Source organism: Centrocercus urophasianus, unplaced genomic scaffold (assembly GCF_019232065.1).
Source record: "Centrocercus urophasianus isolate 14NV4802_14NV808 unplaced genomic scaffold, USGS_Curo_1.0 seq_12, whole genome shotgun sequence".
Classification (NCBI taxonomy): domain Eukaryota; kingdom Metazoa; phylum Chordata; class Aves; order Galliformes; family Phasianidae; genus Centrocercus; species Centrocercus urophasianus.
Genome location: NW_024884364.1, coordinates 41,669,128 through 41,691,172, shown reverse-complemented (window position 1 = coordinate 41,691,172; position 22,045 = coordinate 41,669,128). Strand labels below are relative to the sequence as shown.

Below are 22,045 nucleotides of genomic sequence, written 5' to 3'. Positions count from 1 at the left end.
ATTGCTGAGCTCCTGTGGGCACAGCCACCCACAGCTGTGAAACACAGCAGATACTTCCAGCTTAGTATTAAACATCTCTCTTAGTTTCCTGCCAAGTAAATACAGCACAAAGCACAGTGATGATCTTTCAGGAGACTGAGGCAGGTTTTTGTCTGGTGTGAATAGAAGGTGCTTGTATTTGTGGTCCCAGCAGCAAGCTAAGGACCATGGGCTTAACCAGGGCTTTCTGGCTGGGATGGATCTGAGGGAGTCTGGGGAGATTGGCCCCAGCAATGGAGAAGATATGGCTGTATGCGGATGTAAAGCAGCCCCAGAGCCTGATCTGCTGCTGTTGTGCCTGACAGACATATATACAGACTGACATATATAATCTCAGGAAGTATGCTTCTTTTTGGGGGAGGATCCCAATAAAGTTCAGTAAACATCTGCAGGCATAGTGTACCTTATTAATATACATGTAAAATGTACTAGTCTTTCAGACAGTAACTGCAAACACTGAACCTACCCAGTAGCGCTATATGCTGCTGAGATACGCTGCCATAGCTGTTATCCAGATACGGCACAGGTTAAGGAAGGCACTGTGATCTGTACAGCATATACCTATACCAATACCACCTATCTTGTTTTTCTTCTATGCATTTCCTTACTAAACCTGCAGGTACGTTTACTTGCCCCTTAAGCCTGAGGTTGGAGGTGTGAAGAAAAGTCAGGCTATGTGTTCTTGGCACTTCACTCGGTTTGGGCAGGAGAACACATTCAAGACGATCAGCTGCCTACAGTCAGTGACCTGTAGGTGTTACTCTTCACTGAAATGGATTGCCAGAAACATCCAAACCAGCATAGAACAAGCAAGTTAGGCTTGCAGGGCATCCAAAGGAGGGCTGTAAAGATGAAGTGTCCTGAGGACAAGGCGTATTACAAGCAGCTGAGGTCCCTCTGTTTGCTCAGCACACAGCAGAGGAGCTGAGGGGAGGCCTGACGGCGGCTGCAGCTCCTCACAGGGAGCAGAGGGGCAGCGCTGAGCTCTGCTCTGTGTGACAGCGACAGGGCCCGAGGGAACGGCGTGGAGCTGCGTCAGGGGAGGGCAGCTGGGGGTCAGGGAAAGGGGCTGCACCACAGGGCGCTGGGTGGGGAACGGGATGCACAGGGCTGTGGGCACGGAGTTTATAAGGAATGTCTGGACGACGCTCTCAGATATTGGGTTTCATTTTGGGTGGTGCTGTGTGGAGCCAGGGGTTGGACTCCATGATCCTTGTGGGTCCCTTCCAACTCAGGATATTCTGTGGGTCTGTGATGCTTTTTTCTCAGCAGAACTGCTTGGGACAGGAAAGTCTGCACACTTTGGGATGTCTGACTGTGCATGTCTGCCATCCACACCACGAAGCTGCGGTTTTACACACAGTGTATGGGCCACCAATTTCATCTAGAATGATCCTTGTATTGCAAGAATGTATTGATGGTGACTTAGCTGTTCAGGTCAATTCACACCACTAAATTGTGATAAACCTGGGGAAACCTGATGTTTAAGAATTAGAATTAGAATTAGAATTAGAATTAGAATTAAAATTGGTCCTAATTCTGTTTTTGTGCAGAAGGATCTGGATTTGCTCTACTGTGTTGTTATTTTAGTGTAAATAAGGGTCTGAAGCTGGATGTTTGCTTCAGCTGGATGCAAATTCTCTTGCTCTGTCTGCTTGTTCAGCTGCACTGTGAACCTGCGGTGTGTTCTGCATTAACATTGTGCCTGCTGGGAGAGGCCACCTGGAGCAGGTCACCTGTGTCCTCAGGTCAGTTACAACTCCTGTGGCAAAGGGAGTCAGGATTAGGATTATTTCACTTGGCTTTTCATAAGATGGGTGCTGGTGAGCTCACTGATCTATCTGGAAAAAGTAAGTCAGCACAGGGAAATTGTCTCAGCCTCTTTGTTGACATTACTGTTTAAAGCAATCACGTAGCTGAGCGATGTACATTGTTATTTTTAATACTGTCAGCTAGGAAAATTCATTGCACCTTCATTATATCATATGTTATTACAGATATCGTTTTGGAAAGGGCAATTCCTGCAACATGATGCTGATCTCCCACACACTAATTTTGCACAAGTGCAGTTCCTGAGAGCTTGCCTGCTCTGGCAGCAAGATGGGATGTGAATTTTTAGCATCCTAGCTATTCTATGTTAATTCACCCAGTGTTTGTCTCCATGGATGATATTTCACTCCACTTTGAATGTGAATTAAGTTGCTCTTCCAGATTTCCACAAAGAACACTGGTGCAAGATAGCCAGTGCTCTGTAAATTTGTACACTTCCTCACTGCACGCTAAATGCCTCTTGCAGGCAAGTGTTCTGTTCGCTGGGATGATTTCTGACTTGCATTAACCTAAGTGAGACTGCATTGCTATAGCTGAACCGATAGTGTTGCAAGGATAGAGTCATTACAATACAGGCAAAAGCCTTAAATCAAAATCCCAGCTTAAGCCTAGCGACATCCCTGCTTCCATGTCAGGCTTTGCTGGTGCAGTTCACAAGGACACATGTATGCATCCTGCCATGACTCATTCCCATTTTCAGCCCATCATTAATGCCACTGGTGTCAGGAAAACAGCTTGGATTAAAAAGTAACTCTCAAAAAATCTTGTGAATGTTTCTAATCCCAGTCATCCTGTTAGTCTGGTGCAGAAGCAGCCCTAGGAGCAGGAGCCTTGGGAGCAACAGGCAAGCAGCAGACTCAGGTAGGAGAGAAGGAGTGTAACAAAGAATGAGAAGGACCTCTCTCTCCAGTTTTGCTGCCAGAGCAGCCTACTGCCCTGGGAGCTCTCTGTGCTTGTACTGGAGCTTTGTGAGCTGTAATGCTAGTGGTCAGTGGGCATCGTCCATGTTAGTGTGACATTCACCATGGCTGAGGCAGAGATCAGAGGGCATTAAGCTTCATATACAGCTGCCCTAAAGTGGGATGAATGAAATTAATTTGTCATAAAATGCTGCCTTCCAAAGGAAGTGCCAAGAATGCAATTTCAGGGCCTTAAGGGAGATTTTATTGAGTGCTTTTGCTCAAGTATCAAACACACAGGCACACAACCTTGCAAAGATCAAGAACAAGACCCACATTGTGCTGTTATTCTGTGACTTCATAGATGGGTAAAACTGCAAGGAACCAAAACTTCACTCTAAGTCATTCCCCATGCTTTCTCTCACTGGAAGAGTCTGTTTGAATACTCAGACTTCCTCTTTCTGTGATAAGTAACCAACCTCATTTGCTTTTAATGCCAGCCTGAAGCCTCAGCTGCCAGATGTCTCTTGCTTGAGCAGCCGCTTGGAGGAAGAAAGGCAGCACTTCTTTTCCAATATTTTAAAATGGTGCTAAAAGGAATGGTCACAGTGCCTATACATAAAGTACGGTTTAAAATTATATAAGTAACAATAATAGTAAGTAATAGAAAATGTTGCCTTCGCTTTCACAACTCCCCACAAGATTTTTTTTCTCTTGTGCGCGCTCTAACTGATTTTGCAAAGCATGTGTAGTTGATCCTGAAGGAGGCTAATGAAACTTTTTATAGCATTTTCAGGCTACTCATAAAAGCACTGTATTGAAACTAGGAATCACTTGTTTGATGACTGATATTGTTATTATTTTCTAAAATTAAAAATAGCCCATGCTAAATTTAAGGTCCTTCAAAATAATATATAATTGTGGCTATGCTGTGTGGGTTTTTTTTGTGTACAAAAGTCACAATTTCTGTCCTCAGTTGTCCAAGACGTGGTATCGGTATCTGCTACAATGAAAAGTAGTAGAAAAGGACAGCATGCACAGAAAGGTTTTGGTCCCTATTTCTTCCAATACCTTTCTCATATCCCTATAACATTTTCATTTGCCCATTCAGAATCTCTTTTCCATAAAACAATCCAGTCCTTCCTTGTACTCCGTGTTCTCAGCACATAGTTGTACAGCCTGACTGTAGGGCACGACCAGTGAATCATAATAGCAAATGTCAACAGCAAAAGATCTCCAATAGCCCATTAGCTGTTTGAGTTCATATTTGTTATTTACTGAGTGACGGTGAATAATGAACAAATTGCTGCAAATCATTACAGATTTGTGGCTAAGTCTCTAGTAAAAAGGGAAAATCGGTTAAAGTAATTACGTAATTTATTTGCAATGGAAAAATTGCCTTGTTCTCATTAATATTATATAGGTTAGACATAGCACTAGCAAGAGAATAAAATCAGTTAGGGATGCAAAAAATGGAAACAAAAATTAGAGGAGAGTGAAAGAAATTCTCACAAAATGCCTCCGCCAACCAATTATCAGCCCTAATCTCTGTTATTGAGACCCGTACAAGCATCAGACAGTGCTGGAGATAGTCACTCCAAGTTTTGCCTGTAGTCAGTAGTTAGATGAGTACATTAAGTTAGGTACATCTCATTATAGCTAAATCTTTGGTCAGCCATCCTAATTTGTGCGTGAGTTCAGATTTATCTTTATGGGGTCGGCCCAGTATGCAAGTCTGCTGGCCATCCAGGCAGGCCTTCCGAGAGGTAAATCAGAATTCTGTAGCTGTTGTACAGATGGGCACAGGAGTCCGAGAGCGTACCACTGAAGGAAAATGACAGTTCCCAGCATACAGATTGAGTAGTGAGGGGCCGAGCCTAAAATAGAATGGTATCTAGCTATTTTTCCATTGGCTTTGCGAAGCGCACAAGGGGATGCCTCTTCATGCATTTGCTTGAACCGTCCTCCAAATCAATTGCCATTTTAGGATAGTCTCAAGGACTGTGTAGAGTGATGTCCCGAAAGTGTTTTTATGTTTCCTCTTTAAAGAAAATACAGGGTATCAGGAGTTAGTCTTATCAGACATCATGCAAAATCTTGTGACAGATAAAAAATCCTGCTTCATATCTAATTAGCTCTAATATTTTTTTCATTGCAAAGTCAAAGGCTGTCCGAATTAATGCAGCTATCTGAATATTTTTAGTCAGGAGCCTATTAATGCTGAAATGTTGTTTTGCAAAAACGTGCTATAACTAAAGCTCATGATGGAAGTAATTTGTGATATTCAATGACCTCATTTTATACTGTTTTGCTCACTAGAAGCTAATGCATACGATGCCATGTGAAATTTTCAGAGAAGCCTGTCTGCAGGACTTATGGGAGCCATAAATGGATTAAACTTCTCACTCCCTGCTTTGGCAAGTGATCAGTTACATTTAAATAAAGGTCAGTCTGTCTTTACAAAGAACACACTGGAAGCAAGCTTAATAGCTTTCCCTACTGAGCCTAGAACATAACTATTTGACGCATAATTAACAGCAGGGTGCCAGTCACTGATTGTGCTTTTTGCTTTATTTTACGTCTGGGGAGTTCCAGTATTCCCCATTAGTTTTAAGAGAGGGCACGGTGCTAGTTATCAAATTGACAGTCTTGACCTGGCATCTGAAAGCAGCTGTAAAACATTGCTTAGGGCAATTAAGATGAAGGCCAAATGCCGTATCAAGACCAGGACTGCAATATTGCTACAAATTGGACAGTCGTGTTCCATGCCATGATTCCAGACAACAGTGTAGGCATGGTATCTGCTAGATACGAGAGTGTGAACTTGTTTACTCTCATACCAGGTGATAGTGATAAGGAAGTAAACCAGATGTCCTATTACCTTGTTTTTAAAGGTACTGACCACAAAAGGGTTAATTTGTAAAGTGACTTAAATATTTAGCCCAGTTAAGTGTAAACACAGTAAGTCCTGGTTCCTGAGGATATCCCATTTGTTTAGGGTTTCTTGACTGATATTTGTAGCCTCTGTGTCAAAAGTGATAACCATCTACACGTGAAGAGAACATGGCCGACAGAACAATTTTGGTAGCCTGCAGGCAGCCTGAAGTTCTAATGGAGATCTGTGAATTGCCCTGACCTGCTGGACTGGAGCACCAACTTGAGCAGTCCAGTGACTGCACTTCACTGTCGTCGGTGACTAATTCTGCTCTGATCATTTCATCTAATGCTACCAGAAAATGGGTAAGAGCAAAGTGCTGGGTACTGGCTCTTGAGAATTTCTGAGATAAAACAAGAGCAAACTGGAAAGGTAAAGAAAAGACAGGGGGGAAAAAAAAAAACGAAAACAAGGAGGAAGAGAAAAGACAGTGAATAGGGTAGGATTCAATGGAAAGCATCTATTATAACATGAGTATATTACACTTTTGTTAAGGCTGTATTTTTTTCTTTCACCTCTATGTAAAACCAACTTTCATCTACTCACATCTGATTCCTGCTTGATGACTGCACTCCTAACTCAGGTCTACTATGAGTGAGCAGAGGTCAGTAGCCCTAGACTGCATCTTTTTTATCAGTCATAAAATAGGAACCAGAAGAGAAGGATGGCCAACAGGAGATTAAAATAAAACCATCCAATTTTCTCAGTTTGTCTGCACTTCGAAGTTACCCACAGGATTTTAGTTCTGCTGGTTGTTATTTCTTTTCGTGAACACAATGTCCATTTTAAGAGTTCATTAATTAATTACAAAATATAGGAATTGTCAAGGGAAAAAGAGCTGCATTTGGTTTCACAAATCCTTAGACATGCTGAAGTAAGAAAACTAATGTCTTAAGCAGTTTCATGTCAATTCTGCATTTCTTCCTCTCTAAAAGTTATTTGTGCTTTTCTTTCTTTGTTCCATTTCTAGGATTTCTTTTTCCTGATGGAAAATCTGTATAGGAAGTGGAGAAGTCAGTGACTGATTTACTTGACAGAATTCAGCTTATATGAAGGTTTCATTTTTTGCAGTCATTCTACAAAGCAGCCAACTAATGCTCTGCTTCCAGCATTGGCACTTCAAGGTCATATTTCTTTGTTTCCACCACAGGTCAGATTCCATCACCAAGAAAAACTAATTTCAAAGCATCTTCCATCACAGGCACTCCAAAATATTGAAACGGAACAGCCAGCCAGAGAAAATACTTTTTTCTTTAACCCATCAACCCTGCATCAGTGAAGCAGAACTCTCCTCCAGCTCTGGCAGTAAGGTTTGCTAGTCAGGTAGCAAACACGCTTCAGTGGCTTAGAGCTCCATAATATTTTCTCTCTTCTGCAGGACGCTTACCTCAAGAATTGTTAACATCCAGATGTATCTCCTTGGAGCCTTTTAGTATGTCCTTGTTACCTTTTTCCACATGTTTATTTGAGCACTTTAAATACTACTTTAAATACTTGCTTTGTTCTCTATTTTAGGTCATGGGTTATATGGGACTTTTGAAATGTTGTCCTCCTGGAGAAAAACTAGAGAAGACCAACATGTTAAAGAGAGGACTGCAGCCGTATTTGCAGACTCCATGCTCTCGTTTTCCCTCACCACTGCCATGTACCTGGTCACTTTTGGAATAGGTGCCAGTCCCTTCACTAACATTGAAGCAGCCAGGATTTTCTGCTGCAATTCCTGTATTGCAATTTTCTTCAACTACCTCTATGTACTCTCCTTTTATGGTTCCAGCCTGGTGTTTACTGGCTACATAGAAAACAACTACCAGCATAGTATCTTCTGTAGAAAGGTACCAAAGCCAGAGGTATTGCAAGAGAAGCCTGCATGGTATAGGTTTCTTCTGACAGCCAGATTCAGTGAGGACACAACGGATTCAGAGGAAACGAACACTTACGAGAGTCATCTTTTGGTGTGGTTCCTTAAACGCTATTATTGTGACTGGATAACAAACACTTACGTCAAGCCTTTTGTAGTTCTCTTTTACCTTGTTTATATTTCCTTTGCCTTAATGGGCTACCTGCAGGTCAGTGAAGGGTCAGACCTGAGCAACATCGTAGCGACCGCTACACGGACCATTGAGTATACGGCTGCCCAGCAGAAGTATTTCAGTAACTATAGCCCGGTGATTGGGTTCTACATCTACGAGTCGATAGAGTACTGGAACACCAGTGTCCAGGAGGACGTGCTGGAGTATACCAAGGGCTTTGTGAGGATATCTTGGTTTGAGAGCTACTTAAATTACCTTAGGAAACTCAACATATCTACTGGATTGCCCAAGAAAAATTTCACCGATATGTTGAGGAACTCCTTCTTGAAAGCCCCTCAGTTTGCCCATTTTTCAGAGGATATCATCTTTTCCAAGAAATACAACAACGAAGTTGATGTCGTGGCCTCCAGAATGTTCCTGGTGGCCAAGACAATGGAATCCAAGAGGGAAGAACTTTATGACCTCCTGGAAACCCTGAGGAAGCTCTCTCTCACCTCCAAGGTGAAATTCATCGTTTTCAATCCATCATTTGTGTACATGGATCGTTACGCCTCTTCAGTGGGAGCCCCCTTACAAAACTCCTGCATTAGTGCTTTATTTCTGCTCTTCTTCTCTGCATTCCTGGTGGCAGACTCTCTGATCAATGTATGGCTCACTCTAACTGTTGCCTCGGTTGAGTTTGGAGTTATAGGTTTTATGACCTTGTGGAAAGTGGAACTAGATTGTATTTCTGTGTTGTGCTTGATTTACGGAATTAATTATACAATTGACAACTGTGCTCCACTGTTATCAACCTTTGTCCTGGGCAAAGAGTTCACAAGAACTAAATGGGTGAAAAATGCCCTGGAAGTGCATGGGGTAGCTATTTTGCAGAGCTACCTCTGCTATATTGTTGGTCTGATTCCTCTTGCAGCTGTGCCTTCAAATCTGACCCGTACACTGTTCAGGTGCTTGTTTTTAATAGCATTAGTCACCTTCTTTCACTGCTTTGCCATTTTACCTGTGATATTGACTTTTTTGCCACCGTCCAAGAAGAAGAGGAAAGAGAAGAAGAATCCTGAAAATCGTGAGGAAATAGAGTGTGTTGAAATGGTGGATATGGATAGCACTCGAGTGGTTGACCAAATTACAACAGTCTAACTTGTTTGTTTGTTGCTTTTTTACAGTAGGTCTTACTGAGAAAAAAATAAACCAGTACTGACTCAGTATCTGGAGAGAGAAAGGGGTTTGGAGGTTTCTCCTCCCCCCTCTAAGCTAAATCCAGGAATATTCAAAATGAGAAATTTAAAAAGAAAATAAAAGAGCCAGGGGATTGCACCTTGATCAGCTCCAGTAACAGGTATTACGAGAGAATTTGCACACCTGTGCAAAGAGGGGATGAATTTCAGACGCTTGAAGTAAAATCTAATGAGAGAGGTTGGGTTCCTAAGCAGCCTTATGCATTGCTTGTGCTGCAGATACTGCAATTATTGTTGCTAAACCCCATCAGATTGAAAGGTCAGCTGTCAAGGATGAAGTAGCACTAAGTATTCGCTGGATGTAAAGGCTTTACAAACTTTCTGCAAAGCAATAACTCAAGTCAGTGAGTCCACTCTTATAGGTCTTAGCCATCATGTTTAATTTTTCTTTTCTCCCCTAATCTAAACATTTATGCAAGACTGTATAACAGATAGCAAACTGTACTGAGAAAGAAGGCAGTACACAGCAACCAAACACTTTCCAAACACTTTTATGCTATAAATCACTTTTTTTTCTTCTAAAAATATCCTTATTTTAAAATGTAAATCATCCTGCGTAACATTTTTAATCATGGTTTTATAGCTGTTTCTTTTTCTTATAAAAACAAAAAAAGAAGAAAAAAAAAAAAAAAAGAACAGAAAATCCCAGTGACTCTGTCACTGTAGAAACCATATAATTCTATTTTATAAATGTCTCGCTACTAGCTAAACACATAACCTGCTTTACCAAGTGTAACCTTGTTAGCACTCTACTAATACATGTGAGCGGATCTAGCAGCAGACAGAAGACGGTGTACTGGATATTTCAGCGCCCAAATCCATGATGCAAACCTCATGCACTAAAACGTTGCCGAGAAAGTGAATGTTAGGGCTCTTTTGGTGAGAGCCTATTTCAGGCCATTCACTAGTAATGCACACTAAAAGGATTAGTAGGTAGTTTTATGGAATGCGTGATTTAATCCCTCCATCTTCCTGGATTGCCAGTAAAGCAATAGACCTGACAGCTATGGGCTCTTCCAAGACGCAGCAGACCCTCAGAGTTGTACGTAACAAACTGAAGTTGAACAACGTGCCCAAAGAGCCCATATCAAAGTGGCCTATTGGAAACAAAAAAGATTACATTACTGATTCTTGTTGGAGCTGTGAGTTCCAAATAATTCCATCAGTGTCTCTGATGTGGAGTAATACAGATAACAAAGCATTTTGTCCAACCCTGCACCCTTCTACCCCTCAGAACTACGTGATTATTACTCAGTGGTTTGTTACCGGGTTGGGATACATGAGCCAATTCTCTGGGTTTTGCTGAGAGTGCTCCAGCTATAAATGGCCTGCAAAAAAACCGTCTGCAGGAAGGTGACATGTGCATCAGGCAATCTCATGAATGTACCGACCCAAGAGTGCTGTACAAGTTCTCAGCAGCTGGCGTGGTGCTTGCCAGTGCCTGGAGGTCATTGGGTCCTGCAGGAGCCCTGGTGCTTGGCTGCAAGGCACCAGCATTGCACAGACTTAGCGCAGCTCTGGCCGCAGCCTGGGGGTGCTGCTTTGTGTGAAACAGCTCTATAGCGTCAAGTCCCAGCCACCCCCAGCTGCCCCGTGCAAAATGCATTAAGGCCACCTTGTGAATGTTAAATTTCAAGTGAGCAGATACTTCTAGAGCTTCCTCCCTCACAGATGAGAGACATTTTGCCCTCCCTGAGGCAGTCTGTTGCATTCTGAGTAGCAAAACAAGTTGGCAGTGCAGCTGGCAGCATTTGCCTTTCCCTGCATAACTCTTCTCTGACCAAAAGAGAAGGAAAGTGTGTCCAGGAATGCACAGGCTCTTTGCTTGAACGAGCACCATTTGCTGCAGTACCAGCTGAGAAGCAGTAACAACATCAGCCTTGGCAGAAGTCAGACAGGCAGACAATTCAGAGACAGCCAAATGAATGTGAGGTGAAGGGAGAGGCCTTTTTCCCCTCCTTAGACTCAGGTGTGGGGCTATGTTTTTAAGCCAGAAATCATTCCTCCCATGTACTTCCACTGTAGAATTTCTGTGGCAGTCATTATGTCATTTCAATTACAATTTCCCTATGTTCTGACTGTTCAACAGGCAACTGCAGTGGCTTTTAAAATTCAGATGGCATTAACTCAGTTGAGAGCTACAGAGGAATTGCAAACCATTTCTGACAGCAGCAATCTACTGGCTTGTGGGACTCCTGGAAACAGGAGACGTGTGAAAGAGTTGGTTTGTACACGGTAGAGAGAAATACATGGCAAACACTGATTTGACACCTCTGCTACCCCTCATGCTATCAATTCCAAATACAGGATGCAAGGATGGCTTCCATAAGCCTCTCACATCTAATTGAAATGCATAGATAGGAGAGTCTTTAAAGAGATGTCCAATGACAACCTTGTACTTTCACAAATATCATTAAATCTCAGCATGCGAGGCCTTCAGAGATCTTCAAGGAAAGTGGTAAAACCCAGGATAAAATTGCCTTTCTGTCTTCAGATCTGTTGGGGAAGGTGGATGGAGGCAGTGCCATGGCAAAATGCCACAGTACGTGCTTGGGCCTCCACAGGGTGAGAGGAAGACCACATCTTTGCCCCAAGGGAGAGCTAATGATACTGAAGTTGTTTCTGGGGGATATTTGCTCAACCCATTCTAAAAACCTGTTTAAAGGCAGATTCCTCCCCCACCAGGTCTTCCGAGCACCATGTTACCCACCAGTTATTCATGCTGGCTGTCTACAAGTGGGATGGGGAAGAGGACCTATGCCTCTCTCTGCACAGAGAAGTCCATGTCAGGTGAGAGGCAGTTTCTGAAGCCTCACTGCCCCCTAGAAACCCAAAACAGAAACAAAACCAACTTACATACCTGTCTCGTCATGTTCCACCTCAAGCTGACCTTCCATTCCCCGCTTGTAGGCTTGGTGATCTGAACTCATGAAAATGCTTAGGGTGTTCTTAGCCAAAGGCTATGAGATTCCAGCCTGAATCCTGATGTTTCAGATAGACAACAAATGTTCCTTCTCTACAGGTAGTCCGAATACCTCAACATGAACCCTCAAGGTCTCAGACTATGCTAACCCACTTTGCCTTCCTTCCCATAGGATTTTTCCTCTGGAGCAATTGTCTCCACCAAAGTCAATTGGTATGTGCCACATCCATTGATAAAGGTGCAGGTACTGTGCTCTGTTCTCAGTCCAAAGCACTCCAAATGGCAAATTGTGCATCAGCTTTTACCCTCACTGGTGAGCCTCCATTTGGAAGACTACCTAGGTTTAAGCAGTTTTTGTCACCTTCTTAAGAGGCTTTCTAGCCCAGGTTTCACTGTGGTTTTGTTTACAGTAGAGATGACCCACTTTTTGTATATATTCAGTGAGTAACAGTATTTATTATACACTGCCAGGCACTGACTAAAATTTAACAGCAAAAATTTTGACTACAGCAAAAGAGAATATATAGGACTGTGGCTCACTGAGAGCATTTATCTTCTACAAACATTAAAATTTCCATACAATAAGGTATGGTGTACAGTATATTTTTACTACAGGGTAAACATGGGGAAAAAGAACCAACTGAAGTGCATATGTCCACTAACACCACTCCAGTTTTTTTGTAAGATATTTTCTAATGTTGGCTTAGTACAAGCCCATTTTCAATTTACAAGTTCCCTAACTGGAAGAAAAAATGAAGACAGAAAAGTTGGTATAGCTGGAATAATTTCACCATAAAAATTAAGTGATGAAGCCAGAATTTTCTGGCCAAAGCTTTAAGTGAAATTGTTCCACTTAAATTAAAATTGGAGCTGTGAAGGCTGAGAAAAACCTGCCTAGCAAAGAAAAAGAACTTCTTTTCCAAAGGCAAGCAAACGCATTTATCTTGGACAACTGCATGAACCCGGAGGGAAAACAACACCAGAGTGGCTTGAGGTTGCATTGAGCCATGTGAGGATTCGCATCTGCTCTCAGAAGCTTTCTGAGCCAGCACTGCATTCAGGTAACATGTGTACTGTAAATTGAAAGGTGTACTTTTAAAGGCTTTTCTCTGGGCTAGCTGTCCTCCAGCAAGCCACCAAATCCCACCGCAGCCAACACCTCATTTATTTTTATTAACCAAGGAAACAACAGTAGCAGCACAACTGAGAAAATTCAGGAGAGGGAGAAAGAAATTGTGATTTCTCTTTTAAACAGGGAGAAATTCAGAAATGAGTTCTTTAGCATGTGATCTTTGCAGGGGGGAACTTTGAAAAGCAAATGGATGTTTATTTTCCTGCTGCTTAGGTTTGAAAATAGAGTATTCTTGGAAATCTGGGAAAAGGGAGCAGGGTGGAGGAGCTGGCTTTAGGTTTGCTGTGCACATGAAGCTATTGCAATTACCCAGGAAGGGACAGGAGATGTAGGCAGGATGGGAGCACAGGAAGAAAAGAGGACATGCATTGGGTCAGAACCAGAGCATGGACACTGAGTGCATGTTACAGCCCCGCCCTGCACAGCACACAGGGTGTGGACAGCCCAGAGCCTGTGCATAGAGCAAGCTCCTGGACTGCCTGACACCTCTGCAGCACCTCTCTGTTCTCTGCGTCTAGAAGACCCTGAACAGAAAAGGTTGCCCAAAGCCTTTCCCTCCCCTACATACGTGGATATTAAAACCCAAACTCATACAAACCAAGTTGTACAATTTGGGCCACGTACACCGGGGTGAAATATATATTCCAGCATCTCCAATGAGAAGGAGATGCATCTGGGCAGCATTCTCCTCTCACAGCTGGGTACCCCACTATTTCCACAGGGCACCCTGGATCCCCAGGGCAGGCACAGGGGAAACCTTACTCCCTCTCCCTGTCCCCAGTCTTGTTAGAGAATGGGGAGATTTAGTTCCAAATTTTGGCAGGGACAAGCATCTGTGATCCCATTCTCTGCCAGGAAAGTGCAAGAGAAAAATCGTTGGGTTTTGTTTTTTTTTTTGAAGATATGGCAAAGGCTTGGACCCAGGAAGGGATCTGGAGTGTGTTCCTGCCCAGCATGCACAGGTTGGGGCAGGGGGGTGTGGTTTCTGCAGAGGTGGCCCCTATGCAGCTCCCTGCCTGGTGGATAGCAGATCAGCATCTCCTGGGGCACCCACTGGTATTCTGCAGGTCATCACTATTTCACTTCTGGGGGGTAAAAAATAAAAAAAAAAAATTAAAAATTAAAAAAGGAAAGTCAGTATAAATAATCCTAGGTTATTTAAGGTCCAAGAAGTCTTAATCTGTGTGTCACATAAATGGGTTGCAAGATGTCAGGGGTTTTCATTTGGGCTTTTTTAACCTATTTTTACTATTTTTGTATTAATTTAGGGAAAAAAATATTGTATAATGAATCTCAATGTACAGCATAAGCCTAAAATAAAATGGCTATCTCTCTCTTTGCTTCCTGTGCTCCCCAAATGCTGCAGAAGCCCATGTCATTGCCTTGCCAGCACAGCAATTTGCCTGTCCTCTCCAAGCAATCAGGCAGCATCCTCTCCAGCTGCCACCAGAGAGGGACACTGGAGCAGTTTGGGGCACATGTTCTCTGCTCACACAAGAACTAGTCTTATCACAAGCTGGTGGTGATGGAACTTCCCAACACCTCAGCGTCCACAAAGCTAGGAAACCCCATCATTATCACAGCGCATCTCTCTCTCTGTGGTTGCTGCCCCAGGATCTTCCCATCTCTGCAGTCCATCACCCTTCCCCATTTCACCTTTCTCCAGGGTTTCCCCGAGCAAACCCACTCAAGCCAACTGTTGCACTGGAGCAGCATGGCACTGTGCCAAGTGACAGGGGTGACAGGCACAGCTGCTCTGTTGCAGCTGGTTGCAGTAATGAGACAAGAATCAGTTCCCTCTCCAGGTGAGGGAGCCAGACCCAGGCCTGAATCACTGCAGACAGCATCAGGACTGGGAGCGGGCTGTGGGCAGTCATAGCACTTGCCAAGGCTTTCAGTCACTTTGGTTTGATGGGGAGTTTGAATGCTCCTCAAAGGTGGCTTCTGTCACCCACTCCTGACCTAGTCATAGAATCATAGAATGGCTTGAATTGGAAGGGTCTTCAGGGATCATCAGGTTCCAACCCCCCTGCTGCCAGCCACTACAGCTAGTACTGGATCAGATTGCCCAGGATCTCATCCAGCCTGGCCTTAAACACCTCCAGGGACGGGGCATCCACAACCTCTCAGGGCAGCCTGTTCCAGCACCTCACCACTCTCTCTGTAATAAAACTCCTTCCTGACATCTAATCTAGATCTCCCTTCTTCTACTTTAAAACCATTCCCCCTTGTCCTATCACTATCCACCCATGAAAAGTTGATTTCACTCATGTTAATAAACTCCCTTTAAATACTGGAAGGCTGCAATGAGGTATCCCTGCAGCGTTCCCTTCAGGCTGAACAAGCCCAGCTCCTTCAGCCTGTCTTCATAAGACTGATGCTCCAGCCCTAAGTCCCTGTCACTTGTTCATTCCCACATCATCAGAACACCGTAATTCCATACCGCCACATTTCATTATTTGTACAACTACACTGCACACACATACTGTACAGGATTAGGGATTTGAAACAGTGCAGTGTGCTCACATTTACATGATCCCTTGATCCCTTTAAATATCACTTAATTGCGTATAGGTGAAACAAAATATAGAATTTGTTATGGAGAGCTGGTTTCGATATGCTGATTTCTTTTTACTGGCACAGAGCAACTGAAATATGTGCTAAGCACCAATCTGGAAAGAGTAGAACATGAGGCCATCACTGGTTAAAGTGATGTAGCTGGGGGGCCACAGTGTGTAGAACGTTCTATTCTGATTCACTTCTGCCACATTCAGTTCCCCTGAATACAGCCTGTCCTGGGAACAGACATACTTCTGAGCAAGGCTGACACTTGTGTTCCTAGAAATTACCACACTAAATGGGTGAAGTTTGCTGGAAACAAAATTTTGAATGTATATAAACAAAGTGATGCCAGAAAACACAATGTGCAAAAAAATATGCCTTCGCATACATTTCATAATTAGCAATCTGTTCACTGATTCTGCAAGAAAAAATGATTTTGTCTTTGTTAGCTCTAATCAGGAAATGATATGTCCCACTAATACATATATAGTGCAGACACCCCCATACCAATTATGTATTTTATGTACACACAACTCAAGATGGCTCTGTGAGAAAAGGAGGAGGAAAATGCAATCTGAAAACATAGTTGAAAGCTGGTAGGAAGAATGGTCTAGCTGTGCTGGAATTAGGAATGTATCAGCATGGATGGAGCAAGAGAGAAGTTATGAAGGAGCATAGGAACAAAGAAGGGAGCTGCAGAAATGCAGAAGTGTTGAGAAAAGGAAATCTTTGGGTATAACTGTGCCAGGCGGATGGGAGAGAAATGGCACAAAAACTTCTGAGCTGCAAAGAGAGGTCTGAAGGAGAAGGAGGAGAGAGCAAAATTATATGAGGGCACGAAAGATTTGCATCTGTAATTTATACCAGGGCTGCCTAACAATACACAGGGTCTGTTCACATAAGGAAAATGAAAATTCACCGCTGCCTAATTATACGAATTCAAATATAGATTCAGTACCTCCTTCCTTCAGAATAAAAGGCGGATATCATTCGTAATGAACGCTGGAGCACAGAGCAGGAGACTTTCACTTGATATATACACAGTATTATACAGAAAAAGAGATCAGTCAGATGCACTCTGGCTCATAACTTAGTGCAAATAACAAATGGTCCCTCCATCTCTTTGAACAGAATTCTTACTCAGAGAAAAGCAGCTGACTTTTAATGTATCTGAAACAGACATACCTCCCTGATAAAATACTCATCTCTCTGAGGGATTTTTTTTCTTCTGACAATGCAATCGATTTTCTTTCTGGACAAAAGGAGCCCTCATGCACATCACCTGTGGTAGGAAGTGGGAAATACCAGTTCTCCTAAGGTGATCTCCAAGTCAAGAGCATCTGCAATTGAATTTCCTTCTTTTCTTTCCTCGCAGCATGCGACGGCAAGCTGTCCTGGGTTTCCCTATTCTCAGCCCTGTGTAAATCACCACACTGCACCAAGGGACTGCCTGGAGGTAGGATTTCAAGATATTCCCATTGGTCAGCCCCTCTGATGGGAACCATTTCTGCCCATGGTTTCCTGCTATGGCAGGAAATCCAAAAACATTTTGCTGCGCTGGCTGTTCTCTGATATATGGGAGTGATGTGACGTATATTATTCGATCTGGAAAGGAGAAACATTCAAAGCCCATTGTCAGAACACTGTAGTATATTTATGTCCCCGTCTGTGTGGATGTTATTCAGCAGATTTATAATATGGACATTGCAGAAGTGGGGAGAGTAAAGAGAGAGGCAGAGAGAGAAAAATACCTCTCACACGACTCATTTGGCACTCTCCAAATCTCTCTATCAAAGGAACGGTTATTGCCTCACAGTCAGGGGTGACGCCAAGCCTGAAGAATCTCATTTACAAGGAAAGGTTAAAAGAATTGGGCTTAGAAATGGGAAGTTTGGAGTTGACATATGTGTCTTCAGAATTACAGAAAGGACTGCTAACATCTGTGAGTTCCTTTTCTTTTCCCAGCATGTGCTTCAAAAGCCAGCATCTCAGACTACAAAATATTTGAGGTGAGAAGCAAATAATAAATTTATGGAGGAGGTTTCACAGGTAGAAATATATATTGGAAATTTGAGACAAAAATTGGACTCAGATCAGAGATACCTAAATTTACTATAGAGAACTCCATAAAAACCTGCATGGAAAAACTCTCAGATGTACTCACAGACCTGAAGAACTAACTCATCAGGTGGTCTGTTCCAGCACCAGGCTGAACACAAGGTAAGAGTTTTAAATTACTGACACCTACAACAACAGAGCTTTAAACTCTGGAGCCTGGGTAAGGGAGAAAACTTTTTAAATGATGAGAAAGAAATGTAATAGCAAACTCTTGGTATATATCAGCGTCTCTCCATGGACTTCATAGGTCTAATATCACTAGGTTAAAGCATGGCTGGTCATTCTCCAGGTGACTATTCCACTCTTCCCCTACCAGCCGAAGGCTGAGTTTCACATTGCCAGTCCTCTTCCAAAAGCAGATAGCCCCTCTGATACTGCCCAGGTGCCCAAGTACCTGGGGCATGGAGCCAAGGCTGCACCAGCACAGCCTTAATGAGGGGCACCCCATGCCTGAGCTGCTGCTGGGCATAGCCTTATTACTCCTTCATCAGAGAGACGTGCATTCATATTTCTACTGCTCTTTAAAGGCTTATAAGACAAATTGGCCTCTGTGGTACTCTGTAGATGTGCTAAAGACATGGACGTGCCATGGATGCTATCCAGGCCTACTTGCACTTGTGCTTTTCCAGTGCTTGGTAACCTTTGGCTTCATGCCGTGCAGCCCATCTGAGATTCATACTGCAGGTTTTACTGAGATAACTGTTTTTGTTTAGATCAAACCGGTCTTTGTATACACGGATTGCTTCATTCGTCCCAGAATGTTTTTCACACCTGCCATCTCTGTCCTTTGTTAGTGCATTAGGAAATAAATGTGACAACAGCAGGAAAAAGAATAAGTAAAAGTCTAGGTAGAAGTCTCATCATTTTTCCTAACTGGCAGCTGATTTTGTAAGGCTCCATTACCAGTAATTTTGTGAGGTTCCATTTCCACTATCCAATTTTCAAAAGATTCTTCATACTCTGTTCCTATGCCAGGAAACCTCTGGGTTTTCAGTATACTGATATGGCAGAGTATAACAACCAGCTCCAAAACACGTTGCCCAGCAGGTAAAAATAAAACATCAGAAACAAGAGGAAAGGAGGACAGAATTATCATTCCTCAGATTTTCAGCATAAAATACGGGCATTTCATTCATAAAAAAGTTCCCATTTTTGCCTTTGTTCTGATAAGAAAACCTACTGAGTAACAAACTCCGAGAATCATAATCACAGGATGGTTTGGGTTGGAAGGGATCTCAAAGCCCATGCAGACAACCCCTGCCATGGGCAGGGCTGCTGCCCACCAGCTCAGCTGCCCAGGGCCCCATCCAGCCTGGCCTTGAGCACCTCCAGGGACGGGACACCACAGCTTCTCTGAGCAGCTGGGCCAGCACCTCGCCACCTTGAGTAAAGAATTTATTCCGAACATACAGCCTGAGTCTCCCCTCTTTTAGTTTAAAGCCAATCCCCTTATTCTATCACTATCAGACCACATAAAAAGTCAAAACTTGAGGCACATAAAATCATTTACAAAAAATTCTGTCCAAACTAGGCAGTATTACTGACCATCCTTCAGGAGCTGTAGTGAATGAGAGGCTGCTGTGCAGGAGGGCAGTGGTGGGAGCTGAACTGAGAAAAGATTTGTCTTTTCTGAGTATATTATAAAGTCTCAGACCCAGCTAACAGCAGTATGCCCAGCATCAGAGCAGTGGAGTGTCTGTGTTTGGATACAATAGTTCTACGAAACAAAAAATTGGTAAATAGTTCCCCAGTATGGAAGACACCCATCAAGCTTATTTCAAAATGCTGCTAAAGGAAGGCAAGGTCTTGAGGTCTGGCTCCTCCAGCAGAGGAAAATGCAGCAGACAAGCTGAATGAGCAGCACTGATCAGAAAAGCAATGACAACTGCAAACAGCAGCAAACCTGGTAGGCGTGAGGAAACACAGACTTGAATGCAGACTGCTAAATGTTACAATAAATACCCCAATCCAGGAAAAAATAGTCAGGGAAAGATGACCAAAGCCTGAGTTCTCTTTACAGATCTTGATTCCCTGTTACACTTCACTCAGCAGTTTCTTCATGCTTACACACCATTCCAATCTGTAACTGTTTCTTTAGACATAGTTGCCATTAATATGCATTAAATCAGCTAACAAACAAATAAAGGGTACTTAGGTGGCCAATCAGAGATAGTAAATTCCAGGGTCATCCTTCACAGCTACTGCTGTTACTAAAACCTATAGGACATAAATATATTTCACTAAATAGCAAGAAAGTCTTCACAAAATTCAAGTCTACCTGAATACAACAATTTGCTTCAAATTGGTCAAAGGGAAGTTAAGAATTAGTCCCAGCTAATACTTTTTTAAGTTTAAAATGTAAAGGTGAATTATTTCCATTCATGACTTCTGTAGAGAATTAGAGAGAATGGTTATGAAAAAACCTCATGGAATGCAATTCAAAGAAGCAAGCAAGCAAATAGCGACCTGAGTGTGTCTGTAAAGCCTTGGCAGTTGACCTTCATTGGGTGAAGATGGTAAGTAGTTTGGAGAACCAGCACTTCATGAAATGGTTGAGTATATTTTCACCCCTATCAAAATATGAACCAGCTCTTCAGGTAAAAATTGATCATACAAGTCCATTTGCCTGCTCTCAGTGAGCATGAAAAAGACCTTGTTCCTAACTGAACCCGCGTTCTCTGCTGATTTTGATTACAGTTATACCCCTACTAACCACTAAGGGGAAGGAAATCCAAAATAAGAATGCTCCAAGCTTTAATTCTTTTTCTTTTCTAAAGAACCTATCCCAACCCTCCCATTAGCTTCTTTGCTGTGCCAGACCTCTCTGATGAAATTCCCCAATTTCAGCCAATTGGCTCAAGCGCTCCCCTAACACACTCTTGCAATTGTAAGCACTCAGGGGTTCCACTAAAAGGGTGGCTGGATGCAGCTTCAGGACTAAGCGTATCCTAAGTTATAGAATTATGCACCAACAGCTAAAAAGGACACAATGACAAGGTGAACTATTGTGACACACACTGTGTAATGTCATACAATCAAATGCAATGTTTAGTAAACATGAACCTCTTTGTCATTTTGTATTTATTTATACAGGTTTAAAAAATAATAATAATAAAGCACACATTTAAAAATATCCCTTTCTCCCTTGCATCTGTATGGCATTGTGCAACTTCTCAGAGAGGCCAATGGGCAGGCAGTGGCTCAGCGCTTGAGGGACCAGGCAATGAGTAGCCAGGACTACGCCATACCTACCGAGCTGAGTTATGCAAACAGCTGCAGGCTTACCAAGGGAATGGAAGAAAAAGAGGGGTTAGAGAAAGAGCTAGGGGGAAAGAGCTAGGAAGTGCCTCTAGGAAGTGACCTGCAGCTCAGCAGAAAGCCAGGCTCCTGCCAGTTCACCCAAGGATCCATGGCTTGGCCCACAGTGCCTCTGTGAGATGTGAAGGCACTGCCTCAAAGGCTCCCATCAGGACAGTCTCCCTCCCTCTCCTCAGGAAGTGACAGCACACGTTTCCAGACAGTTCTGCGCTTCTTTGGAAGAAGGTTTTCCTGGCACTTTGCCCTCCTGCGTTGCCATCCTCTCTCTCTCCTATCCTCATTTATGTTCATTCTCATTTATCTCACACACACGTAAGATATTCCAATGCAAGAGAGGTGATCTCAGCCCATTCCCCTCCAGCTTAAGCCAATGCAGCCTTCAATAGCAAAGGAAAGTAATCTGTAATTCTGGCAAAGTGAACATCTTTCTTCTTTTCTCACTTAGCCACAGAAACAAAGATAAGCAATCTAAAGACTGATACCCAAAATACCGCAGAGGGAGCAAGGGGCAAGCAAGCTATTAATTTCTGCAAACACTACGTCACAAGTCTAATGTAAGTACAATGAGTGCTGGAATTACATCATTTGTAGAAATGATACGGTGTCATTTTTTCCAGTGGTTAGTGAATCACAGTATTTTGTGGTAGCAGCTTTGATCTATGCTCTGAATACAGAGCAATCATGGTGTCAAGTGGCGTTATTCGTCCAAAAAAAAAAAAAAAAAGACTACAAAATTGAATTTTGTTTAAATGCCAGCATTATTGTGGTACAATACAAAATATTATGCTAAATTTTAACCTCATCTCTGTACCTTCTTGCTACGCACTTGCACTGCATGTCTGTGTGAGCACATATTTTGTGCACTCAGTGTTTTACTTAGCAGACACATGGAAGGGAAATCTCACATGGGCTGTCGAGGCCCAACTATGTTCAACGTTTTCATAACTACTAGCATGGTAGTCATGGAAGGGAGAGGATATTAATAAAGTAGCTTCTGTAGTACTAAGTTAAGAAGGACTAC

General features: G+C 42.9%; 1 protein-coding gene across 1 annotated transcript in view; it reads left to right on the top strand.

Moving 5' to 3' along the window:
• PTCHD1 (patched domain containing 1) overlaps window positions 1-14,365 on the top strand; it is a 34,124-nt gene extending 19,759 nt beyond the window's left edge. The window contains exon 3 of the mRNA XM_042810650.1: window positions 7,219-14,365. Within this exon, the coding sequence (XP_042666584.1) occupies window positions 7,219-8,873 (1,655 nt within the window). The 3' untranslated portion in view covers window positions 8,874-14,365. The remainder of the gene's footprint in view (window positions 1-7,218) is intronic.
• Window positions 14,366-22,045: the final 7,680 nt, after the last annotated feature.